The sequence below is a fragment of the Nelumbo lutea genome, chromosome 2 (assembly GCF_056320005.1).
Source record: "Nelumbo lutea isolate HS-2025 chromosome 2, American lotus-T2T, whole genome shotgun sequence".
Classification (NCBI taxonomy): Eukaryota; Viridiplantae; Streptophyta; class Magnoliopsida; order Proteales; family Nelumbonaceae; genus Nelumbo; species Nelumbo lutea.
Window position 1 is genome coordinate 16022467 of NC_142685.1, and position 24347 is coordinate 16046813.

Here is a 24347-nt window from a genome sequence, read left to right on the forward strand (position 1 = left end):
ATTTAGAAGTTAGATTTACTTCTTGGTATTAGAGCATATTTTCCCTATTTTTTTCTTTCCTTTTTCCCATACGCCCTTCGATTAGGAGTGTGCATGGAGAGATAAGTTCTTGATAGATCAAAGCATATATTTGCCTAATTGGTAGAGGGTTTGGAGAGTTAGAATCTAGTTGAAAATTGCCAAGAAGTGGAGTTGTAATTTTCTGTCCAAAACCCTAGCCGACTAGGGAGCTTTCAAGTTACAGGTCAAGGAGAATATTTGGGTGTGGTGCTTAGGACTTGGGAGATGTAGTTTGATCTCTAGAAGTGTGCGGCTAAGACTTGTAAGTGGTTTGGAAGCTCTGGTAGGAGTGGCTACCTCTTTTCTCTTCCTCCCTGACAGCCAAGTATAGTGAAACCCTAGTTTTCAAGTCTCCAGGTACTGTATTGACCTCAATTAAGTTTATATATACTGAAAAACTGTTTTTTTATTTTTGTTTGATCAATGGAGCATTCCAAAAGTGAATTGAAGCAGATGCTGGTATCCAAGGTTAGCCCAGTAAATTCCTTTTTGACTGGAGTGACCACAATCAAGCTAGATAGCACCAATTATCTAGCCTAGGCATAGTCTATACGGATTCATGTTTGTAGTATAGGTAAACTAAGATATTTCATAGGTAGTAAGGTGAAACTCGCAGAGACAGACCCTACATATGAGAAATGGATGCAGGAGAACTACACTGTTATTGGATGGTTGGTTAACTCTATGCAACCCCATATAAGTCAACATTATCTCTGGATGTCTTCGACCAAGGAAATTTGGGACAGTGTTACGGAAACATATTCATAGAAGTTGAATGTGGCAAGAGTCTATAAGCTAAAAAGTGATGTGAAAAATCTGATATAAGGGGAGAATAATGTAGAAATCTACTATTCAATACTAAAATCACTATGTCAGAAAATTGATGTTATGGAGACAGTTGTTTGGGAGAGTACTAATGATGCAAAGACTTTTAGGAAACTGGTGGAACGAAACAGGGTGCTTGAGTTTCTTACAGGACTCAACCCTGAGTTTAACATTACTAGACAGAGTATTCTGGCGAAGGATGAGATCACTCTTGCTCAGGCATATGCTATGGTAAGCAGTGAAGAGAGTAGGCAACAGGTGCAGTTATAGAGTCCACCTATAGAACATTTTGCATATGTGGAATAAAGCCGAAAGGTTCAACTAAGAAGAAAGTAGTAATATGTGAATACTACAAGAAACCAAGGCATGCTAAGGACACCTATTGGAAACTCCATCCTGATCTTCTCTTAGACAGGTTTCGAAATAACAACAATAATAGCAATAAAAACAATTTTAAGAAGAAATGGTCAGACAAGAAAGCCCAAGACTGCTAATATTGTCACAGTACTTAAAGGAGGGAATAGGGAGAGTGAAGAAAAGTCAAGTATGGAGTAGTTGGCAACAACAAAGGCAAAGTTTGAGAAGTATGGGAGTTTACTGAATCATTTGGAAACTACTGTAATAGCATCTTACCCTTCTAGTAGCACTTCATCATTTACATATGCTCACTCAGGTACTCATGCTTCTGGAAATCATGCTTCTATTTTGGGTAATCATAAAATCCCTTGTAATAGAATCTTACCCTTCTAGTAGCATCTTACCCTTTTTGTTCCTATTAGCTCATCTCTAGTAGAGAGAAGATATATCTTACTAATGGGTTTCTTGCTCCCATCTTTGGCAAAGGAGATATCAAGACCTTTTTTTTCCTATCCATTGTGTTTTTTAGGACCTAAAGTCTCAAAAGACGATTGGCAGTAGCCATAAGGCGAATGGAATATACTTGTTGAACACACCTAATAAGAGTCTTGGACCACCTAATGGAGTAGCTTTGGAGTCTATTGTTTCAGAGTCTATTGATAGAATCATGTTATGTCATTTACGGTTTGGTCATTTGCCTTTTCAGCCTTGAGTCATTTATTTCCCGATATGTTTAAGGGAGTGCCTTTATTGAGTCTTCATTATGAGTCTTGTGAATTTTCAAAGCATTGTAGACAATCTTATTCAGTAAGCAAAAAAAGATTCATTTCTCCTTTTCATATTGTGTACTCTGACGTATGGGGGCCATATCATTTGCTTACTATCGGGGGTTACATATATTTTATCTTCTTTGTTGATATGATTATTCTCGCCATACTTGGATTTATCTCATGAGATCTTGGGATGAAGTACCAACCATTGTGAAAAAAATTCATGAGCTTATCCTAACCCAATTTAATACATGGACCAAAATATTCTTATATGATAATGCTAAGGAATATTTTGAGAAGAATCTTTCATCCTACTTTGAGACCTTTGGGGTTATTCATCAGAATTCTTGTTCCTACATTCCACAATAAAATGGAGTGGCTAAAAGAAAGAACCACCATGTGGTTGAGGTTGCTCGATGCCTCCTTTTTGCATATCAAGTTCCTATAAAATTTTTGGGGGATGTTGTCCTTACTGCCACTTTCTTAATTAACCATATGCCTTCTTGGGTTTTGGGTTTCAAAACCCCGTTTAGCCTACTCTTTCCGGATGAAGATATCTTTTCTCTTCCTCAACGAGTCTTTGAGTGCACTTTTCTATGTACATGTTCATAATCATCAAAGACATAAATTTGAGCCTAAGGCACATAAGTGTGTCTTTCTTGTATATGCCTCCACACAAAATGGATATTGTTGTTTTGATCCGGCTTGTGACACCCACTTTATTTCTAGGATATCACATTTGATGAGTCCATTCCTTTCTTTGGTATTTCTCCTGAGGGGAGGAGTCATTTGCTATGTCTCCAACTATTTCTTTTTTAGTTCCTTTTAAGTCCCCTATTGAGTCATCTTCTTTTGATGCCTCCCCTTCCATTGTGTCTCCACCACATGTTCTTGCTTCCCCTTCTCCTCTAGCTCATCCTCTTACATTTCTTTCACATCCTATACTCCAAAGGTGGTACCAACAACAAATATTCAGGCATGGGCAAGTTGTTTCCATTCCTTCCGTAGAGCCTTTTCCACATCCCTTCATTACTGAGGTAACAAGTCAGCCCTTCTCTAACCCACCTACCTTCTCAGACCTTGACCTTCCTATTACCCTTTGAAAAGGCAAGTAGAAGTGTACAACACATTGTATATCCAAACACATGTCCTATAGCATTCTATCCCCTACATATTACTCTTTTCTTGCCTTTGTTTCTACCCATGTGATTCCTATGTCTATACTAGAAGCCCTATCCAAACTGAATGGAGGGATGTTATGGTGACTGAACTTGATGCTTTGCATAAGAACCATACTTGGGATATTGTGGATTTGTTTGAAGTGAAGGAACTAGTGAGTTGTAAATGGGTGTTCACCATTCTGATGATACTATTTGAAGGTTTAAGGCTCGATTGGTTGCTAAAGGCTACACTCAGATGTATGGTATTAACTACCTTGAGACCTTTGCTCTTGTGGCCAAGATGACTCCAGTTCGAGTTTTGTTGTCTCTAACTACTGCTTTTGATTGGCCCCCCTTCACTAGTTTGATGTTAAAAATGCCTTTTTGAATGGAAACCTCAATGAAAAGGTTTATATGTCTTTACCTCTAGGGGTGTATGGAAAGGAAATGCAAGGGAATGTGTGTAAATTACAGAAATCTAGTTATGGTCTCAAATAGTCTCCTCAAGACTAGTTTGAGAGATTCAAAGTTGATCTCGTATCCTTTGGTTACACACAAACCCAATCTAGCCATACTTTGTTTATGAAAAGAAGTAACTCTTTAGTGACTTTTCTGATTGTTTATATTGATGATATTGTGGTTATGGGTAATGACACCCAGGAAGCGAGTAAGTTCAAAAGATTTCTTAACTCCGAATTTGAAATCAAGGATTTGGGGGATCTTAGATATTTCTTGAGAATTGAAGTTGTTAGGTCCAATGATGGTATCTTCATTTCTCAACGCAAGTATGTTCTTGACCTCCTTGCAAAGATTGGTAAACTTAGTGCTAAACCAGCTTCCACCCCTAGAGATCCCAATCATAAGCTCTTTGCCACTGATGGTGAACTTTTTCCTAATAGGAGAATGTTTCAGAGACTTCTTGGGAAGTTGTTATATCTCTGTATGACTCGGCCCAATATTTTCTATACAATGAGTGTTATTAGTTAATTTATGCATTTTCCAGAAACACCATTTAGCTGTTGTAAAAAGAGTTTTGTGTTATTTGAAAGGTTCTTCAAGGAAATGTATTTTGTTTGCCAAACATGGATATACGAAGTTGGAAGCATACACTAATGTTGATTGGGTTGCATGTATTGATGATAGGAGATCCACAACAAGATATTGTACTTTAGTGGCAAGAAACATTGTCTCATGGAGGAGTAAGAAACAGTTTGTAGTAGTCAAATCCTTAGCTGAAGCAAAATACAGGGCAATGGCGCATGGAGTATTGGAATTACTATGGTTGAGATCACTTCTGGAAGAGTTGGGTGTTGACTATGAAAAGCCAATGATTCTTTATTGTGACAATTATGTTACTATCAACATTGCACATAATCCTGTTCAACATGACAAAACTAAGCATAGAGGTTGATAGACATTTTATACGTGAAATAGTTGCTTTAGGAGAGGTTTGATTGCCATTTATTTCTTTAGAAGAGTAGTTGGTTGATATCTTAACCAAAAGTGTTCCAAAAGGGAAGCTAACACACTATATAAGCAAGTTGGGCATAATTGACATCTATGATTAGTTTGAGGGGGAGTTTAGAGAGATTGGGTCAAATGGTCTTTAGTGTCTATTTCATGTTTCAGTAGTAAGTTATTTATTTTGTATGCTAATGGACCTATTTTATGGGCCTGTTTAACTTTTTTTACGTTATTATGCTTAGCTGGATGCACCACTTAAGGGCTGATTTGTAATTAACCACATAAGTGAAAATTAATAAAAGGTTTAGTGAGGGGAGAGAGGTGATTATCGAACCCTCTTCTTCTTCTCCATCCCCTTCTATTCTGTTGTTTTCTTCTTCCTTTCTCACTTCTTACTTTTTTAATCAAGTTTCTTATCAAATTTAGAAGTCTGATTTACTTCTCTCTTGATTCAACATCCAAGCTCTATGGTAGCCCAACTTAACAGTGTAAATCCCCTCTTTATGAAATGCCCAAACCATTTTATCTTCCACATCAGTCCAAGGAAGGGGGATTAATAATATTGCATTCACTTGCTCATTAGTGAAGATGGTCCTCATATGATTGATGTTCCATCTTTTGGAGGACAGGATTATCAGCTCACTTACAGATTGTAAATTATAGTCACTTGGGCGTGAAGATTGAATTTTAAATTTTTTGCACCCTAGGATCCATGGATCCTCCCAGATACTTGTACTCACGTCATTCCCAACCTACCAAATAATGCCATCTTTTAACAATCCTAGTCCTTGTAACATGCTCCTCCATCCTCACGAGGCATTAGCCCTACCAACTTCATCCAAGGGAGAAGATTCGGGGAAATAAATGTCCTTCATCAAATTAACCCAAAGAGAATCTTCTTCTGTTATAAGCCTCTAGGCATTCTTTGTGAGTAGAGGAGCATCATTAAAGCTATTCAGGTGCCTAAAACCAAAACCCCCACTGCTTTTTGTTGTACACATTTTTCTCCAACTCACCCATCATTTTTTTTCTCTTCATTATTCTTCTCCAAAGAAAGCCTGTAGATTTAGCATCCATTTTCTTACATAAAACCTTTGGGAGCTTGAAATGGGACATCACATAGGTTGGAATTGTTGTCACTACAACCTTCACTAATACCTCCTTCCTTGCCTGGTTTAAACTTTCATTTTTCCACCTTTGAAGTTTTGAAGAGATTTTATCTTTTAGAAAATTGATAGTTGCACATTTACTTTTTAGAATTTAATGTTGAGTTTCCCAAATACTTGTCTCCACCTTGCATCTCTAGAATATGCAGAATTCTTGATACGATTCTCCAAAATCGAGCAAGGGTGTTTTCTACTAAAAGTAATGTTTGACTTGCAGTTGTTAATGACCTGACCGGACATAGCACAGAAGTTGTCCAAGATTTACTTCACCTTTGGACTGTTGGCTAAGTCAGCTTTGCAAAAAAATCAATATATCATCAGCAAAAAACAGGTGTGTGACCATAGGAGCCGTTCTTTGAATTTTAATTCTTTGGATTTTTCCAACCTCACAGCTTTAGTTATTTCAGATGATAGGAATTTCATAGTCAGAATAAAAAGGTAGGGAGATAAAGGATCTCTCTGTCTAAGATCCCTCTTTGGAATGACTGCCCTTCTTACCACCATTTGTTAAAACCAAATACTATACTGAAGAAATACAATTGTAAAAGAGATCAAGAAGTTGTTTAGGAAGGCCAAGAATCTTCAAAATTGTTATAAAAAAATCCCATTCTAATCTATCATAGGCCTTGTTCATGTCAATCTTAATGGCTATATAACAATGGGAAAGTTTTCTCTTAGTCTTCAAAAAATGAAAAACCTCATGAGAAATCATAACACTATCAGAAACAGACCAATCATGGATAAATGCATTTTGATAATTATCAACAAGTAAATGCATGCAAGGTTTTAGTTGATTCACTATGCATTTAGCTAAGGCCTTATAGATAGTGTTAGTTAAACTAATAGATCTGAAGTCATTTATAGAAGATGGAGAACTACTTTTAGGGATCAAAATGATGTGAGTAAAATTAAAAGAACCAGGTACCTAAGAGGATTAAAAGCAATGCTGCACTGCTCAAGTAACCTCTAACCCTAAGACATCCCAGAATTTCTGAAAGAAAATGATTGGGCCATCCATGGGATCAGGAGAGTTGTGAGGGCCGATTTGAAAGAAAGCAGTTGTTACTTCTTCAACTGAAAGTGGTTGGTCAGGTTCTTCTTTAGCTCAACAAGGACTCTCTCTTGAATGTTCGGAAACAGAGTGTCATCAGAGCTGGGTTTGAAGATTTATATAACTGAGGGAAGTGTTGAATGATTTTTCTTTGAATGTCACACTCCTTCATTAACCAAACACCATCACTACTCTTTAATCTCAGAATTATGCTCCTTTGTCTCCTAATGATTTTGGTTTGATGAAAAAAAAAACCTGGCATTATGGTCTCCCTTTTAAAGCCAATCCACCCTTGATTTCTAGCTCCAGAATTCCTCCTCTCTTTTCAACTCCAATTCCAACTGCTTCTTAAGCTCAATTTCTTCTCCTAGATTACCGCAATTAGTGATACGGTCAAGTAGTTGACTTCTTGCTGTTTCTACTCTATCATGAATTAATCCAAAGGTATTCCATTTTCTCAGAGCTCCAGTACATCTTTTTAATTTTTGATTTATTTGTTCCATTGCCTGCATCATAATGGAAACATTAGTGGTCCATCTATCTGTAACCACCTCTTTGCACCGAGTGTGTGAAAGCCACATTGATTAAAATCTTAAAGGCCACTTCCCCTTTCCATGATGTGGTTTATAGTTTACAATATGGGGCAGTGATTAGATTCCATGAATACATCATGAATTACCACAGCTTGACTGTACCTAGAGCTCCACCCAATCGATGCTAAACCCCTATGTAGCCTTTCTTTGATGTTCTCTCCCCCTATCAATTGTTGGACCATGTGAACTTTGGTCCCTACCAACCGAGATCTACTAAACAATAGTCTCTAATTACTTCATTGAACTCCTTCATTTGCCTCTCAAGCCTTAGCTAACCACCCACTTTCTCCCCAAGTTACCGACCTCATTAAAATCACCCAACAGAAGCCACAGATTTGTCATCATGTTTGCTATGAATCTCAAAGTGTCCCACACCTCATAGCGTCTCTCCATTACCGGGTCACCACAAACAGCAATGAAATTCCGGTTGCTATCCTCTCCTTCCCATTTCATCAGAGTGTGTATAAGCCTCTCTGACTTGTGGATTAAAAGCACTTCAACTCCAGTTTCCATGTCAGAATCAATCCTTCTTTCAAGCCGTCAGGGTCAACTGCTACAAAATCCAAAAATCAGGTTACCCTTTTGGTCTGTATTGTTGTTTCCATCAAGAAAACTACCGTGGGTTGATAAATTCTGAGGACACGAATTGTTCGGGGATGCCCTATCCCTTAACAGTTCCAACTCATTAACCTCATTTGAGTTGGCAACCCGAGACACCAACCTAGATTGCCTTACCCATAGTGTTATGAGGGTCATTATTGTTGCTTTCTTCCTGAAGCTCCTTATTGCTCTCACCGATAGCCTGCTCTCCACTGCTTGTGATTCTTGCCTTTTGTCACTGCCCTATACAATGAAACTTTCTAATTACCCTATTACTAGGGCCAGCTCCATATTTTAAGATATGCACCTTCCTCTATTTTTGATTTGGTTGCCTATGGTCCTCCTCTGCCCAAGTCCTTTTCTTAGGATTCTTGATCTGTGTAAATTTCTGACCCTCTAAGTTCATTCCTGTTCTAGCCCCATAAAACTGATTTATTATGGGTGAGTAAATATGTATCATGGGTCCCCCACCTTCTTTATTAGCCAATAGGTTAGGGAATTGGGATGACAATTCATCCACCTTGCCGTTAACCACGATCTTAACAGAATTTGATTCTCTTTAGCCCTCATCCATTATTGGGATCGTATCAGTCGTACTTCGGTGAAATTCCTTGCCTTTTGTAACTGACTCCTACACTCAGCCCTTCATGGCAGGAACCGTTACCTTGAAACCGTCACTAGGCCCCACCTCCTTCCACCATTCTCCTTCTTCCTCAACTGCCTATTTTCTACCTCCGGTTGTCTATTGAACCCTATTTTTCCATAATTGTTTTTTTACTATCATGACTGCACGCCTGGTTTCCTCGACTCACCAGGGTCCCCACTTACCTTGTATATACACCCTCGACATCTCTGCCTCACCATCTATTTCCTCAGCCTGACTTCCTTCTCCTTGATTCTCATTTATGCTACAACTCTTCAGATCATGTCCGAGTAGCCCACAAGTATAACAAAACTTTGGGAGTCTTTCAAATCTGAAATCAATCCACAGAGCTTCTTTTCCTTGCCTTATCAATTTATAACCACACTTTAAAGAACTATGTATATGCATTTTAACTCTCACCCACATGAAGTTTTTCCACCTTTCATTCTTACCTGCTTTATGGACTGTAACCACTTCTCTTATCACCCCTCCAAATTCCCGGCCATACTTTCTATCATCTGTCGTAAGGGCAACCTATGGATTTGAACCCAGATGTAGTAGTAAGACATGTCCACTTTGTCAATGCTCACACTATGGTCATACTAGGGTTAATAGGTGCTACAGAACTCTAAGCCTGAGTTAGCATCGCTTCCAAGCCCTTCCCGTTAATAGTCTTCCTCACGAGCAGTAGCACCACAAACCCACATCCTTCCTTCTACAATATCTGGGACAACAATATCATAACTAATTTCCTCATGAATGCTACCTCCTTCATCCGGTATCTCCAGGAGAGAGGGTTCACCTCCCACCCGCGGCTGCTCCATCATCACGTACAGGCCAGTTGAAAACAAAACCAGCTCCAAAGAAAACTGGGAAAAAACTTGTATCAAAACACCTTGTGTTTCAAACAAGAGAGAACTCCTGAGGAACCTCAGGAGAGCCTGTTTAGTAGAAACGGGTTTTCATTCGTATTCCTTTATACTTGTGTTTCATTCGTACTCTTCTATATGCCTCTGGTTCTATCAAATGTTAGCTACGTTTCATTTACTGTGCTATGACATCATGATTCTACTGGCTTCACAAAGAAATATTAAAGAATGGGATTGCAAAAGATATGGGGTGGGTGTTGCCCCTAGCTATTAGCTTTTTCCACTAGTGTTTTCTATCATGAATCCCACCATGTATATGGTGAGTCGAAATCCACTACTACACACCCTACTACAAATCCTAGTGAAATTCAACATAAGGTAAAAGTATTTATCAATTTGGAGTGTGCCCACTTGAGAAGGAAATCATCACATTTAAACCCTTTTTCTTTCCCTCTCTCTACAACTACTTATACTCCCTCAATGGTTCACCCTCTTTTGTCTTTCACTTTGATAAAGGAAGAGGATGGTGATGCTATAGAAGAAGAAATGAGATGTGATACATTTTGGTGATCATCATTTTTGTAGTACATGGTGATGGGGTAGAAAGTGATGTAGATTTGGAGTGGTGGTTGGATTTGCAACTTGACCAAATGACTTATTGCTAGAACGTGTTTTTCAAGTTTTGCCTCCCACATTGATCTATTGGACTAGGGATGGCAATTTTCCCCATCCTCGAGGGGATTCGACTTCCCCGACTCCATCGGGATTATTTTGATGGGGCGGGGATGGGGGCAGGGATTAATAGGAATTCTTGATTAGAATCGGATCAGGGATAGGGATTAACGTCCTTGCCCCATCCTAATCCCGATTATATATATATATATATTAAATGTTATTTATTTTAAATATGTATTATTATATTACTTCTATACATCAAGATATATTCAAAACATTATTTATAATTTAAATTTTTTATTTATTTAAAAAAAATATTTTTATCTAAAAAATTTTGGAAATTCAAATTCCCGCCAAAAACCTATCGCGTAAAATATAAAGGGATGGAGGAGAAATTTTCTCCCAACCGATTCGGCGACGAGAATGGGATTAATTTGAAAATCGGGTCGGGGACGGGGAATATGATCCCCGCCACGAACCCGCCCCCGTTGGGACGGAGATAAATTGATTCCTTGTGGCCCAAGGTCCGGCCCTGTCCAATCAAAGTTAAACGTCTTGACGATTTTACCCTTGCAGTTTGCAAAAACGTTCCCAGGCTCGTTAGCTGTCAATTGGCATCTGGCAAGGCAGGAAAAGTACATTTGGGTTGCTTAGAAAGTTAGAAGTGTCAGGAATTCGGAGATTTTTATTCTGTTGGGTTGATGCTAGTTCGTTCATTTTCATTTCCCCTTCTGTCGGTTTTATCAGAGTAGAGAGATTCGTGGTCGTTGGTTGGGAAAATGAAGAAGGAAGAAACAGTGAAATTGATCAGCGCCGAGGGTTTCGAGTTCGTCATCGATAAGAAAGCCGCCATGGTTTCGCAGACTATTCGGAACATGCTTACTTCTCCAGGTCTCTCTTTTTCTCTCCCTCCTCCTCCTCCTCTCTCTCTCTCTCCCTCTCCCTCTCATGTATAATTGATGGCGTTTATGATCATATGGGAAGCGTTGTGAGTTCCGAGTAGGGCTTGTTTTTGTAACAAGGGTTTTCGGTTGGGCAGGTAGTTTCGCTGAAACCCAGCATGGAGAAGTTACCTTCCCGGAGATAAGTACTATTATATTGGAGAAGATCTGCCAGTATTTCTACTGGTCTTTGCAATTTGCCAGGTATCGATCTCTCTCTGTATTATTTATTTTATATATTTAGTTTATTTTTTCGTTTTTCTCATTGGGAAGATGATATATTCGTTTCTTGCTCCCGTTTCTTTTTGACGCGATGAGGAAATGATATCTGATTTGGGTAATTTGGTTCCTCGCCCTCTTTTTTTCTGGTCTTTCTTTTTTGTGATTTTCGTTTTCTATTTCCGTTTTGTGGTTTGCAAATTGCAAGAAAGAACATAAGTATTGATTTCGCCGCGATGGTATTCATTAAAACTGAGGACATCCAAATCCATGACTTGGTCATTGGAGAAAAGCAATTTGAGAAATGATATCTGATTTTTATAATATGACTCTTCGCCCTCCTTTTTTTTTAATTTTTACTTTTAATGGTTTGCAAAGAGTATTGATTTCACGGCGTCGTTAGTATTCATTATTAAAATTGAGGACACCCAAATCTATGACTTAGCCATTGGAGAAACGCAACGTCAGAAATGAAGAGAGACTAAAATGCTTGGTGAATGATAAGATTTGTTAAATCCTCTTTAATTCAGTTGGGGAAAGTAATTTTGCCAAACAGTATATAGGTGAAGCTATAACTAGAGTACTGGAAATCAGATTCCAATATATGGTAAGTTGAAATTTTGTGCTGGAAGGGGAAATGGGTGAATGTGATAGATTTGGGATACTTGTGTTAAGATAATAAAGTCGGTTGTGTGGGTAGTTTCTATCAATCAGCTGGCCATTTTGGTTTACCACTTCTGTGGAAGATCAGAGGAGCATAGAACAAACATAAAAGCACTCTCTCTCTCTCTCTCTCTCTATCTATCTATCTATATATATATATATATATATATATATATATATATATATATATATATTATTGATAAGAGTTACATAAAAGCACTCTATGTGTCTTGAGCACCTCAGAACTCGAACTCACCCCTAAATGAAAGCTCAAACCCAAGAGGACCAAAGGATCATTTAGACCTACACTGAGGATGGTAGATATCAATTTTTCTTGAGATGTATTAGTAGTTTGGGGGGATCACTACCATTTTTCTAAAGGTGAAAAGAATTGAAGTGGTATAAGGTGTGAGGTCTTGAGAGACCTACACTGAGAATGGCAAAGCATTAGTATTACTTAATATCTAATAATACTTTGGGGATTACTATCATTCCCTAAAGGTGAAAAGACACCAAGGATGTATAAGGTATCAGGTCCTAAAAGGGTGATAGACACCTGCTTATTGTGATCTCTGGGATGCAGAGAAGGTTAACAAACTCCTTCATGATGATAGAATGCAAAGGTGTGAAGATCCTAAGAACCCATTTCTAAGTTTGACATATTGGGAAGTGTTATTTATCTGTTGGTCTATACGAAGATAATATTCCTGCAAGAAGGCTATTGAAGTATCATGAGCCAGCTATGAAGATTAGTTGATGGTTTCATGAAGTTGAGGGGAGCTCTATAGAAATATTGCATTATGTTACAGAAGCTGGTGCCTCAGCATCTATGCTTTATTGTCTTATTGCAAGTAATTTCTAGAAAGACTAATGCCATAGCAAATGATTTTATGGAGAGTAGTTACTTAGAAACTATGCTATTTTGTGGAATGACATTGCCTATGAGTTCCTTTTTTTTTTACTTTAGTTTTGAATTTGATTTATTTTTCTTCTTTTTTTCATTATTGTCTTATTGCAAGTAATTTCTAGAAAGACTAATGCCATAGCAAATGATTTTATGGAGAGTAGTTACTTAGAAACTATGCTATTTTGTGGAATGACATTGCCTATGAGTTCTTTTTTTTTTACTTTAGTTTTGAATTTGATTTATTTTTCTTCTTTTTTTCATTTTCAATAAATTTATCATAAATTGTTACCCCCCGAAGAAAAAAAAAAGAAAGAAAAAGAGGAAGGTGGTAATAATAGAAAAATGAACACAAAAGGAAGAAAAGAAACCCTATCTGCTGTCTCAATTCCAATGCCAAATGTGAGAAAGCCAAGGAATGTGAAAACATGAAGGAACCAGGGATGTTACCAGTTGGCACTGATGCTCATTATTTGATTTATTGTTAGAATCAATGTTTCTTTGAAGAAACTTTGTTCCAAATGAGCACAATTAGCAATTTTGGGAGAGTAGCTACTTCGATGTAGAGAGGGTAAGCTTCTTTATTTTACTTTTTTGAAAGGTAAAGTATGGAACTAAGAATAAGCTTCTTTATAACGAGGGTTTTTGGCTCCAGAGGTAGTTTTGCTGAAACCCAGCATGGAGAGGGTCATCTTCCCATAGATAAGTACTACTATATTGGATAAGATCTGTCAGTATTTCTTTGCAATTATGCATCAGATACACTGACTCTGAAGCATACGAACAACCTTTTTTCCTTTGAAGGTAAAGTAAAACATGAAATCATGTGAGTTGCTCAAGTCATTTGATGTGTATGTTTGATGGGTCAAAGGGTAGTGTACACATCAGTATGCTTCAACCCTGCAGCATGTACACTGGCTATCTAACCTCCATTTATATATAAAAACGGGAAAAGCACCAATCCAGAAAACCAGGTAGGGAGGGGGAGAGAGAGAGAGAGAGAGCAAAAGAATTCTTGTTGATTAAGCTTGTGTAATATATGATATATATTGGTGAAGCTTAGATTCACAGTGGAACTTACACAGACCAATAAATATTATGTTTTTTTCTGTATAAGTATCTTAAAGCCCTAATATAGAAACATCACTATCATACCTAATGTAAGTTTCTGACCATTTAACTGAACTATTGGCATTTTCATTTGTCAAGTTGAAAATGTTAATTTTGGAAAGAAACATTGCTTAATTGTGGTGGCAATTCTATGATGAGTATGAGAAGTATCATTATTTTCTTTTATCCCCCCCCCCCCCCGGCTATCTTTATGAACTTGGAATTTTCTTCTCATACTGTCATGTTACTTTGTTGGCAGTGGAAAGGAGACTGAGTTCCACATTGAGCCTGAATTGTCGTTAGAGTTGATGATGGCTGCCAACTATCTTCACACTTGACTGTCTTGATTCTACTTTCACTTCTAGGGCATCAAGCATTGTAATTTGTAAGTCTTACCTCATGATCCGTTTAAAACCCCCTCCCCCTCTAAATTTGTTGCTCCTGTAACCCTGAGGTTTATCGTGGTTGCACATTGGACCATATGCAACATTATAGAATCAAACCCTGCTTCTCTAGTCAGGGTTAGGCTCAAAGGTAAGGCTCATTCATTCTATGGGGTGCACATGCATCTTGTCTGAATCCAGGCGCAATTGTACACACCCAGGTGCAATTAATCTTGAATTCGATGCTAATAGGTAATTTACTATATTTTGCACATGCATCTTGTCTGAATCCAGGCGCAATTGTACACACCCAGGTGCAATTAATCTTGAATTTGATGCTAATAGGTAATTTACTATATTTTGCATATTAAAACTTATGTTAAATTACCCCTCTCTGTATGTGCAGGGGTAAGTCTGCGTACATCTATCCCTCCCCAGACCCCACATTGGCGGGATTCTCATTCACTGTGGCTGCTCTTATGCTTAAAACTTAAACTGTTTAGCCTACATAGGACTTCAACTAAGGCTACAAATTTGTCTTAGTAACACCTTTCTGTACCCAACTAATACGTTTGTTGTAATTGTTTTCTAAAAGAATTTAGCTTTGCATATGTTTGTTTACTAAGGTTTTTTTTTTTCATTTTTCAAATGCTGGCCCCCACTTCATTCAATATCATGCCTCGCCTTGCCTCCCAGGCTCTGGGAACCTTGTGCACTCAAGTTTGTGCTTCTCACTTTTAAAACACTGTTTCTACTTTGATTTGTAGTTAAATATTTTCTATTGCAAATATTATTCAATACGTTAACAGAGGGTATCCAAGGGATGATTTTATGGCCCAAGAGGACTTCAAGACCTCAAGATACTCAGTTTCACATGTTTGTCTTGTCAGCCTTGTTCTGCGGTATAAGTGGGTAATTTAGGTCTTCACATTGTTACCCTGAGAGCCATGATGTAACTAATATTTTTCAATTAAGGCAATAACTGGAAATGTACATTCTTGCAACTGTGGAAACTTTTGTAGGAAGGTAAATATTTTCTACTTGATTGTATGGTTGCCTAGAGTGATGTCCTTTTCCATTGCTAAAATGTTAGAGAGCATTGGTTGCTGATGTCCTTAACGCTGCGTTTGGAATCAGTGTAAATACTGAACCAGAAAGTGATTGTTACTTTTTTGAAAATAGTGATGGGTGGAGTGTAAAGTTTTACATCGATAAAATTCATGTAGTTTTTATATCGATGATTGATGTAAAACTTCAGAGTTGATAATCGATTATCAACGTAAAATTATACTATTCAAAACTGAACCAAAGTGTAGTTTTATGTTGATAATAATTACATCCTCTTTTCAAACACATTCAAAACCGATGTAAAATTTATATTGGTTCTTGATTTGCATCGCATTCAAATGCAACTTTGTTCCATATCGTAGGCTTTGTCTGTTCAAGAAGAATGAAGGCATAGATAGTATACTGCAACTGGAGGCGCATGGAGGGTGGTTTTCATGCTCTCTGGTTGTGGTCAATACATGCTTATGGGTTTTGAGACGCGTGGATCAAAGTTTGGGTTTAACGCGTTGGTACCACCTATTTGTTTCTCTCCGTATATGCTTTGTAACTGTGGAGTTAGGCAGTTACATTCTTTTGGGTGCAAGAACGTGATTTTTTGCTCACGCAGAAATATCAATCAATACTTGGAGGAGCATTCTAGGCTCTAGGGAATCTGAAGAGATGCTTACAAAGTTTAATACTTTCGGTACTTTATTCTTGCAAGGTGCAATCAATCAATACTTATCTTGTTTGATAGTCCAATAAACAACCAATGTGGTATTCGACAACCTGTTTTGGTTTTTGAAAATAAAAAATAATTGTTTTTGCTAACCTGAAACCAACCATGTTGTTGGTGTTGTTGAACACCCCCTATATTAACTATAAATTCATATATATTGTTCCAGGCTTCCAGCCAAGTGGGCGGAGGGGCATACTGTTCTACCGACCACCAAATCTCTCGGGCCTCTTGGGAAGCAACACAGTATTAGAGGATCTAGGAAATTAGGAACATATACAAACGTGATATACTCAAACAACAACGACAAAACTTAAACCTAGCTCTAATATCATAAAAAGTGTCCAAACGAAAACACGGAATAGTTTGATCTTTAGCAAAGCATAAGACCTGCAAAATAGCTCTAAATTCCAATTCAACACTGTCCTTCACCAGTCCTAAAAGCCCACTTACAGCTAAGGGTGCCAATGGACCGGTTTTGGATTGGACTCCGCCCAGTCCAAAATGAATTTGGATGGACCAATAAGACATGTTGGATTAGACCTGGTTTGTCTGTAATAAATTTTTATTGGATTGGATTAAGTCAATATCTAGTCCATTGATATAAAATAAGAAACATGGGTGTTAATGGACCAGATCTGGGTTGAAATCAATCTAAATCAAAACGAATTTGAACAGATTGGATGGTCCAGACATTGAATTGGACCAGTCCAAAATATTCATTGGATTGGATTGAACCTGGACCATTTATAATTGACTCACATTGGACTGGACCGGATTGGACCAAATCCAGTCCAATTGACATCCCTACTTGCAGCCATTAAAAAAAGACTCCGGATCTCCTGCCCACGTCTACCCACAACACACTACCCTCTTGAATTGGGAACATCTCCCCCTGCATAATACTATGTAAGAGGATGAGATGTTCTCCATGTGTGACTGCAATGTTATGTGGGTAGACATAGGCAAAGTTTGTGTGGACAGGAGATCTGGACTCTTAAAAAAAAAAATCCTGTTGCTAAACACACAAAATCCATAACAACCTACTTTATCATCTCTCATTCTTCTGTGAGGCATAGTGGATTCCTGATACTAAAATATGTTCCAACAAAATATGCCCTTCAAATAAATCCCTAGTTATCATCTCCCGCTAACAAAATATGTTCCAATACCTTATCAACATGATCTGACCCCATACATTTCACAGATGGCGGTACCACTTTATGGTGGGTCCCAGCCTCATGGTGATATGTGTGGTATCAGATATAATAGTCCCACTGTTCAACAAGCTGTGGAACCAATAGTAACATTTTACATCAGTCATAAAATATATGGGGCCCATAACCATTCAACCACTCACTGTGGTCTGCATGTATTTTGTCATTGATGTAAGGCATTATCATTGGTTCAACGGCCTTCTGCACAGACCTAGGGGTGCCAATTGGACTGGATTTGGTCCAATCTGATCCGGTCCAATGTGTGTCCATTATAAATGGACCAGGTTCAATCCAATCCAATGAATGTTTTGGACCATTGGACCGGTTCAATTCAATGTCTGGACCGTCCAATCTGTTCAAATTCATTTTGATTTAGATTGGTTTCAACCCAAACCTGGTCCATTGACACATATATTCTTATCTTATATTAATGGACCAAATATTGGCTTAATCTAATATAAATTTGTTACAGACAAACCAGGCTCAATCCAATCTAATAAATATTTTGGACCGGATTGGTCCAATCTAATGTCTTATTTGTCCATCCAATCCGTCCAAATTAATTTTGGACTGAACGGGGTCCAATACAAAACCGGTCCATTGACACCATTACCCACAGCCAAAGCATTGAGCTTATCCGAATTCCAGATTTTGGTAGGGTATTTAAATGTGTTTTGTTGGCATGAGATCCCAACTCAAAACTTTAGGCCCAAGACAAAGTTGAGATATGTTAGACTCAATACCTGACCTCTAATGACTGGATATAATCTGAGAGACCTGACTAAGAACCAACTCACAATATCAACTAGAAGAAATAAAAAGAAGCTCATTTCTGTATCAGATACAATAAAAAGCCACAAATATCCAACTTAAAAAGAATTCACAATCAAACTTACCATTGAACAAGCTGATAGCAAACCAAACAAACTCGAGCAAAGTTTGAAATTGACCTCTGCCACAATGGAAAAGCTCAGAGAACTAAGCAAACAAATTAGCCCTTGCAAAAGGAGAGTAAAATAAAAAGATAAATGGGTCATTCATCTCTAGCTTTACACGTTGGGCACAATTGGTCAGAAATAATACCCGTATTAAACAACTATTATGCTACAAAGCCTTTGTGAAGTCCCCATGCCACAAGAAAAACCTAAAATGAAGAGGTATACATATAAGGGTACCGAGAAAACCATAGAAATTCAGCCGTTCTCTAAAACAAAACATGCCACACCCCTAAAACATCGCCTAATGCGCGTGGTGCCCAGGTCAATGTCCCCATCTGATTCTAAAACATTAATGGTGTTCTGCCATTTTTCCACTGCTCTTAATTTTCCCTCATTCTGCATGAACAATAAGGCCCAGTTTGGAAGGAGTATAAATACAAATATGTATATTACAAAACCTTGTAGTTTATATTATTTTTTATTTATTTGTACTCTGCATATTTGTATTTGTGCTCCTTCTAAATGTTAAGGCTCAATTTGAAAAAAGTGCAATTGCAAATATGCACAGTACAAATACATACACAATAATACAAAATGTAAGGTTTTGTATTATAAAATGCATTCAAGACTTCTACGCTTCCCCTTTTCACTGATTTTCTGAAAAAAAAAAAGTACAGCCCTAGAGGCGTCTGGATGAGGTAGTGGAGTAGTAGAACTGTAGAAGTCCAAAGTCCAAAACTAGAAAGCAACCTGGATCAGCTTTTTGACCTAGCACCGATCAACAGACAACAACACAAGCTTCATGCTTGTTCTGATTCCTGAAAACTCGGCTAGTGGCCTCGAGGGCCACAAGTGTTTTATCTGGATATCTATATTAAACAAATCGAATTATATAATTGTTATTCAGAAAATATTGGTTCTTGGATCCAACCTGGCCCTAACCAGAATATACAACCCGTTCTCCATCCTTTGAGGATGACCATGGGCCCATGGCCATGTTTAGACCTGTCTATGGGTCAGGTATGGGCTTGACCAAGGTAGATGTGGTTCCAACCTGATAAGAAAATAGCTAGACCTGGTTAGGGTCTGTAACAGATCTAGAACCCACCCTTTCATTAGTTGGGGGTTATTGGGTCCGACCCAATAAGACCTGATTATTAGTTGGGGTTATTGGGGCTGTAATAGGTTTAACCAAACTCGGAATTCTGAACAAACATACCCAGTGAAACTGGATACGATGGTATGCGGTGAAGTACCGAGTTCTTTCTCTGGTTTATAAATGATTTTGTAATTGATAAGTTGTATGTTCATAAATGTGATTCTATTTTTAGTTAGTAGTCCTAACTGTGCTTAAGAGTAAAGATAGAAAGCTAATAAATATTTTAAACTAATTTCTAGAATTGATTTCTCTGCAGAGATATAAAATTATGTCTTACCCGTCGTTGAATATACAGTCCAAGAATTAAGAATGGCCATCTTGAGGTCTCTTTCCTTTTCTCATATTTCAGTAATCTTCCTTGCCATCATTAGCATCCAATGTGGAGCCATTGGCGAAGAGAGGAAGGTAAGTCGTTAGATGTTCTTCTGTTACAGTCATCTTCTATATAGTCCATAAGAAATTATGATCTTAGATAAACCACTTCTTGATCTCGCCACGGCTGATATGAGATTATCCAGAAATGGGTCATATCGTGGTTTTTTATGGTGATGATGTTAATGATGCAGGTTCACATCGTGTACATGGGGGCCCTTCCTGAGAGTCAACACTCACTTACATCTCACCACATTAACATTCTAGAGGAAGTTGTTGAAGAAAGGTATGCCATGCATATACATGAAAATAACCAAAGCTGTTCTAATTTATAGATCTTATTCTTCTTGTCTTGTGGTTTTATTTGTGTTGCTTCTGATTAGCGGAGTGTTAATTTGTTCCTTGAAGCAACGCGACTGAGTCCCTTGTCCACAGCTATAAAAGAAGTTTTAATGGATTTGCAGCCAAGCTAAATGATCGAGAGAGACAGAAACTTGCTAGTTAGTAACCCAAGATATATACGCCAAAGATAAAATTTGATTCCATCTATCATGGTTATGTGATTAAAGCATGTCTTTGGTGTCATATATATGCAGGGAAGGAAGGCGTAGTATCTGTGTTTCCAAGTAGAAGCCTCCAACTTCAGACCACGAGATCTTGGGATTTCATGCGTTTAACTGAAACTGTGAAAAGAGTGCCAGAGGTTGAGGGTGATGTGATAATTGGTGTCATTGACAGTGGAATCTGGCCCGAGTCTGAGAGCTTTAGCGATGAAGGATTCGGTCCTCCTCCTAAGAAATGGAAGGGCGCTTGTAATGGTGGCAAAAACTTCACGTGCAACAAGTAATATATAATTCTCTTGCATCTTTTACTCTTTTGGCTATGTGTCCATACGAATGAAGTCTGTTTTAATAAGTTCCCTGATTTTATTTTTGCCATCTTAATTAAGAGGTTGAGATTTTTAATTATAATGTAGCTAGGTTGGGTTCTACTTCAATTAATATTGTATATATATTCCCATCACTCAAAACTCAAGTTTTTGATCTCCCTGCTATTGCTATCAGTACTAGTGCTGCAAGTAGGGTTGTCAATGGATGGGTTTTGGGTTGGACCCGTCCAGTCTATGCATTGACATTACATGAAAATATTAAAATATTCTGATTGGTTTAAATAATTTTATGGGGGGGGGACATTAAAGACTTGTTAGTAATTCTTTGCATTGTGCTATTTAGCTGCATTTGGCATTCCTTGACTTGATTTTAAGGACTTATCTCCTTTTTGCATGCAGTTAAAAACTGAATGTTCAAAGGAATACCAAATGCAACCTTAGCTAATCTGAAACTGTAATGGTTGATGTGCAGCAAGCTCATTGGTGCACGAACTTACACAGATCTAGGGCCAGATAATACAGCAAGGGACACGATAGGACATGGGTCACACACCGCATCGACAGCAGCAGGGAACAAAGTGAAGGATGCAGGTTTTTACGGATTGGCTCAAGGAAATGCAAGGGGAGGAGTGCCATCAGCTAGGATTGCTGCTTACAAGGTCTGCACCGAAGGTGGGTGTTCTGATGCCGATATCCTGGCTGCTTTCGACGACGCCTTTGCTGATGGTGTAGACATAATCTCCATTTCACTTGGATCGAGTCTTGCTATTGATATGGTCCAGGATTCCATTGCCATCGGTTCATTTCATGCCATGCAGAATGGCATCCTTACCTCACATTCTGCTGGGAATAGTGGTCCTGGTTTAGGGACAACCGCAAGTGTTGCACCATGGCTTCTTAGTGTAGCAGCAAGTAGTACAGATCGTCAGATTATTGACAAGGTTGTTTTAGGGGATGGTACAACGACGACGCTTGTGGTAATATGCATGTTTGTCTTGTGTTCAACTCTACTTTCTCAAATTTAAAAATTTAATGACGCTTGAGCTTGACCCAATTAATTAATATATACAAATATGCATGCATATGATCTGATCATGTATGCATGTTTGTCTTGTGTTCAACTCTCTCTGCGCATGCAGGGCACTTCTGTTAATTCATTTGATTTGAAAGGAGAAAAGTCCGATCTGATATATGGGAAGAATGCTTCACTCCGATGTTCTGATGAGGATGTTCGGTATATATGCTAATTAATTAATTTGTTTTCTGGCCTGCCTGCCCTGCTAACTGAATTAATTAATTTCTTCAATGAAAGAAGAACAAGTACGTACTACGTAGTAGTAATAATTAAAAATCTTAATTAATTTGCTGTGTGCATTTCAGGCTTTGCAAAAATGGTTGCTTAGATGCTAATTTAGTGAAGGGGAAGGTTGTGGTTTGCGATGAGGTTTCCAAAGGAGAGGAGCCTGTACATGCTCGTGCTGTTGGGACAATAATGATAGATAATAGATTTAATGATTTTGGTCGTATTTATCCTCTTCCTGCAACATTGTTAATCCCTGAAAATGGGGAAAAGGTTAAGTCTTACATGAACTCCACAAGGTAAGTGTAGAAACTTCCCCTCTAGCTATTTGTGTTCGGCTCTTACAGCAGGTTTGATTAATATATAGTTACCTGCAAATTGGAATGAAATTTGGTTTAGTTCGAGTTTTCCGTATCTGCTGTGATCACTGCATTCTTGTGGTCACTGACATGTCTGTGATCCAACCTAAAAGAGAATCACCTGATATGTTTGTTCTATTGGACGGTCAGAAGAATGTGCTGTAATTAACCATATATGGTAGGAGAGGAGTAGATGCGACCTTGCTGCTTAATTCCAAACTATTACTTCATCAGGTTTAGGTTACTGCTTAATGTTGATGAACATAGTTTTTGGTTGTCTATGAGATTTCAACACAACACTTGTTAGGTTTTTGGGCCTCTAAAAACAAAATTTAATACAAAAAAAAAAAAGGTTTTATGTTTATCCTTTGGTGGTTTAATATGCTCTATATTATTTATCCTCAGAAATCCTCAAGCAAACATCTTAAAAAGTGAAGCTATACACGATTCAATTGCTCCAGTTGTTGCTTCATTCTCCTCTCGTGGTCCAAATGTCATTATTGCAGAGATTATCAAGGTTTGGTCATTCTTTAATATCACAAATGCCATTTATTTCATTATATTGCTTCTCCTGAAAGGTGATTTTTGAAAATTATATTGCATGCAGCCAGATATAAATGCTCCAGGAGTAGATATTTTGGCTGCATTTTCACCTCTTGCTTCACCATCAGGCATCAAATCAGATAAAAGGTCAGTGAAGTACAGCATAATGTCTGGGACCTCCATGGCTTGCCCTCATGTCACAGGTGCAGCTGCTTATGTTAAAAGTTTCCATCCTGAGTGGTCGCCTTCTGCCATAAAATCTGCTCTTATGACTACAGGTTTTAATTTATGGTTTTCTGGATTTCAACATCTTCTTAGCCAAATCGATTTGTTATGTATTGTAACACACTATTTTCCTCTTTCTTTCTTTCTTTCTTTCTTTCTTTTTTAGCTTGGCCCATGAATGCTACTAAAAATGAACTGGAATTTGCTTATGGTGCTGGCCACATTAATCCAGTGAAAGCTGTGAACCCTGGTTTAGTTTATGAAACTCTTAAAAGCGATTACATACAAATGCTTTGCAATATTAATTATGATTCTTGGAGGATTAGAGAAATAACAGGAGAGAGAATCAGTTGCCCGGAAGCAAGTCAAGGCTCAGCTAAGAACCTGAATTACCCTTCAATGGGAGTTATGGTTACAGGAGAAAAGGCTTTCAAAAGTAATTGGACGAGGACAGTTACCAATGTTGGCTCGGCTAATTCCATATACAAGGCAACAGTGACTTCAGATCCTAAGCTTCAAATCACGGTTAACCCTGATGTTCTTTCCTTCCAGGCGTTGAATGAAAAGAAGACTTTTGTTGTGACTGTTGCAGGCGGAGAGTTGCCGGATAATACTGTTTATTCTGCATCATTGGTGTGGTCTGACGGCACTCATAGTGTTAGAAGTCCTATTGTTGTATACACAAATTAATTATGTTGTTTAAACAGATCGACGACCATGTTATCTCTTGAATCATGTTAGAATCAAGTATTGTCAAATTCATTTTGGTCCAGAAAATGATATACCATTGATATGGTAAGAGCTTTTTGCTAATGGTGTTGTTTCCTTCTAAGTATGATTTAGGGTAAATTGCTGAAACCTCTTAACTTTGATAAAATTGCAATCACCTCCTATAAATTTTTTGACACAGTTGCAAATAGACCCCCCTGTTAGAATCCTATAAATTTCATGGCTGCATATTACTATTGAGGTTGGTTTCTACAGAAGAAAAAACAATATAAACTTTATATGCAACAACAAAAAAAAAGAGAATTTATTGCAGCATTACCTTTGAGTGATTGATATAAAGGGTAAACTTGAAAAATAAATCTATTTCAGAAAAGTTATTG

General features: G+C 37.9%; 2 protein-coding genes across 5 annotated transcripts; both read left to right on the forward strand.

The window, feature by feature from the left end:
• The first annotated feature begins 10921 nt into the window (after positions 1-10921).
• Positions 10922-15074, forward strand: LOC148868819 (BTB/POZ domain-containing protein). The gene is made up of 4 exons (XM_088974041.1): positions 10922-11124; positions 11273-11378; positions 14330-14455; positions 14860-15074. Exons 1-3 carry the CDS (start codon positions 11013-11015, stop codon positions 14406-14408), a joined length of 297 nt encoding a protein of 98 aa, XP_088830167.1. The 5' UTR covers positions 10922-11012; the 3' UTR covers positions 14409-14455; positions 14860-15074.
• Positions 15075-20116: 5042 nt separating this feature from the next.
• On the forward strand, positions 20117-23928 carry LOC148868820 (subtilisin-like protease SBT4.3). Of its 4 annotated transcripts, none has more exons than XM_088972721.1 (9): positions 20117-20208; positions 20331-20422; positions 20519-20765; positions 21284-21788; positions 21951-22045; positions 22192-22410; positions 22876-22987; positions 23078-23291; positions 23405-23928. In XM_088972721.1, the coding sequence occupies exons 1-9, from the start codon at positions 20132-20134 to the stop codon at positions 23926-23928; spliced, it is 2085 nt and encodes a 694-aa protein (XP_088828847.1). In that variant the 5' UTR covers positions 20117-20131. The 4 variants fall into 4 exon arrangements, with proteins under 4 accessions (XP_088828847.1, XP_088828848.1, XP_088828849.1 ...); XM_088972722.1 differs by having other exon boundaries at positions 20120-20208; positions 21951-22026; positions 22215-22410; XM_088972723.1 differs by having other exon boundaries at positions 20123-20208; positions 21951-22009; positions 22207-22410.
• The last annotated feature ends 419 nt before the right edge of the window (positions 23929-24347 follow it).

Coding starts and splice junctions, on each gene's coding strand:
- LOC148868819 (XM_088974041.1), top strand. CDS start 11,013: ATGAAGAAGGAAGAAACAGTGAAATTGATCAGCGCCGAGGGTTTCGAG. Junction 11,125..11,272: donor GAACATGCTTACTTCTCCAG/GTCTCTCTTTTT, acceptor TCGGTTGGGCAG/GTAGTTTCGCTGAAACCCAG. Junction 11,379..14,329: donor TGGTCTTTGCAATTTGCCAG/GTATCGATCTCT, acceptor CTTTGTTGGCAG/TGGAAAGGAGACTGAGTTCC.
- LOC148868820 (XM_088972721.1), top strand. CDS start 20,132: ATGGGGGCCCTTCCTGAGAGTCAACACTCACTTACATCTCACCACATT. Junction 20,423..20,518: donor AGAGAGACAGAAACTTGCTA/GTTAGTAACCCA, acceptor ATATATATGCAG/GGAAGGAAGGCGTAGTATCT. Junction 22,988..23,077: donor TTATTGCAGAGATTATCAAG/GTTTGGTCATTC, acceptor TATTGCATGCAG/CCAGATATAAATGCTCCAGG.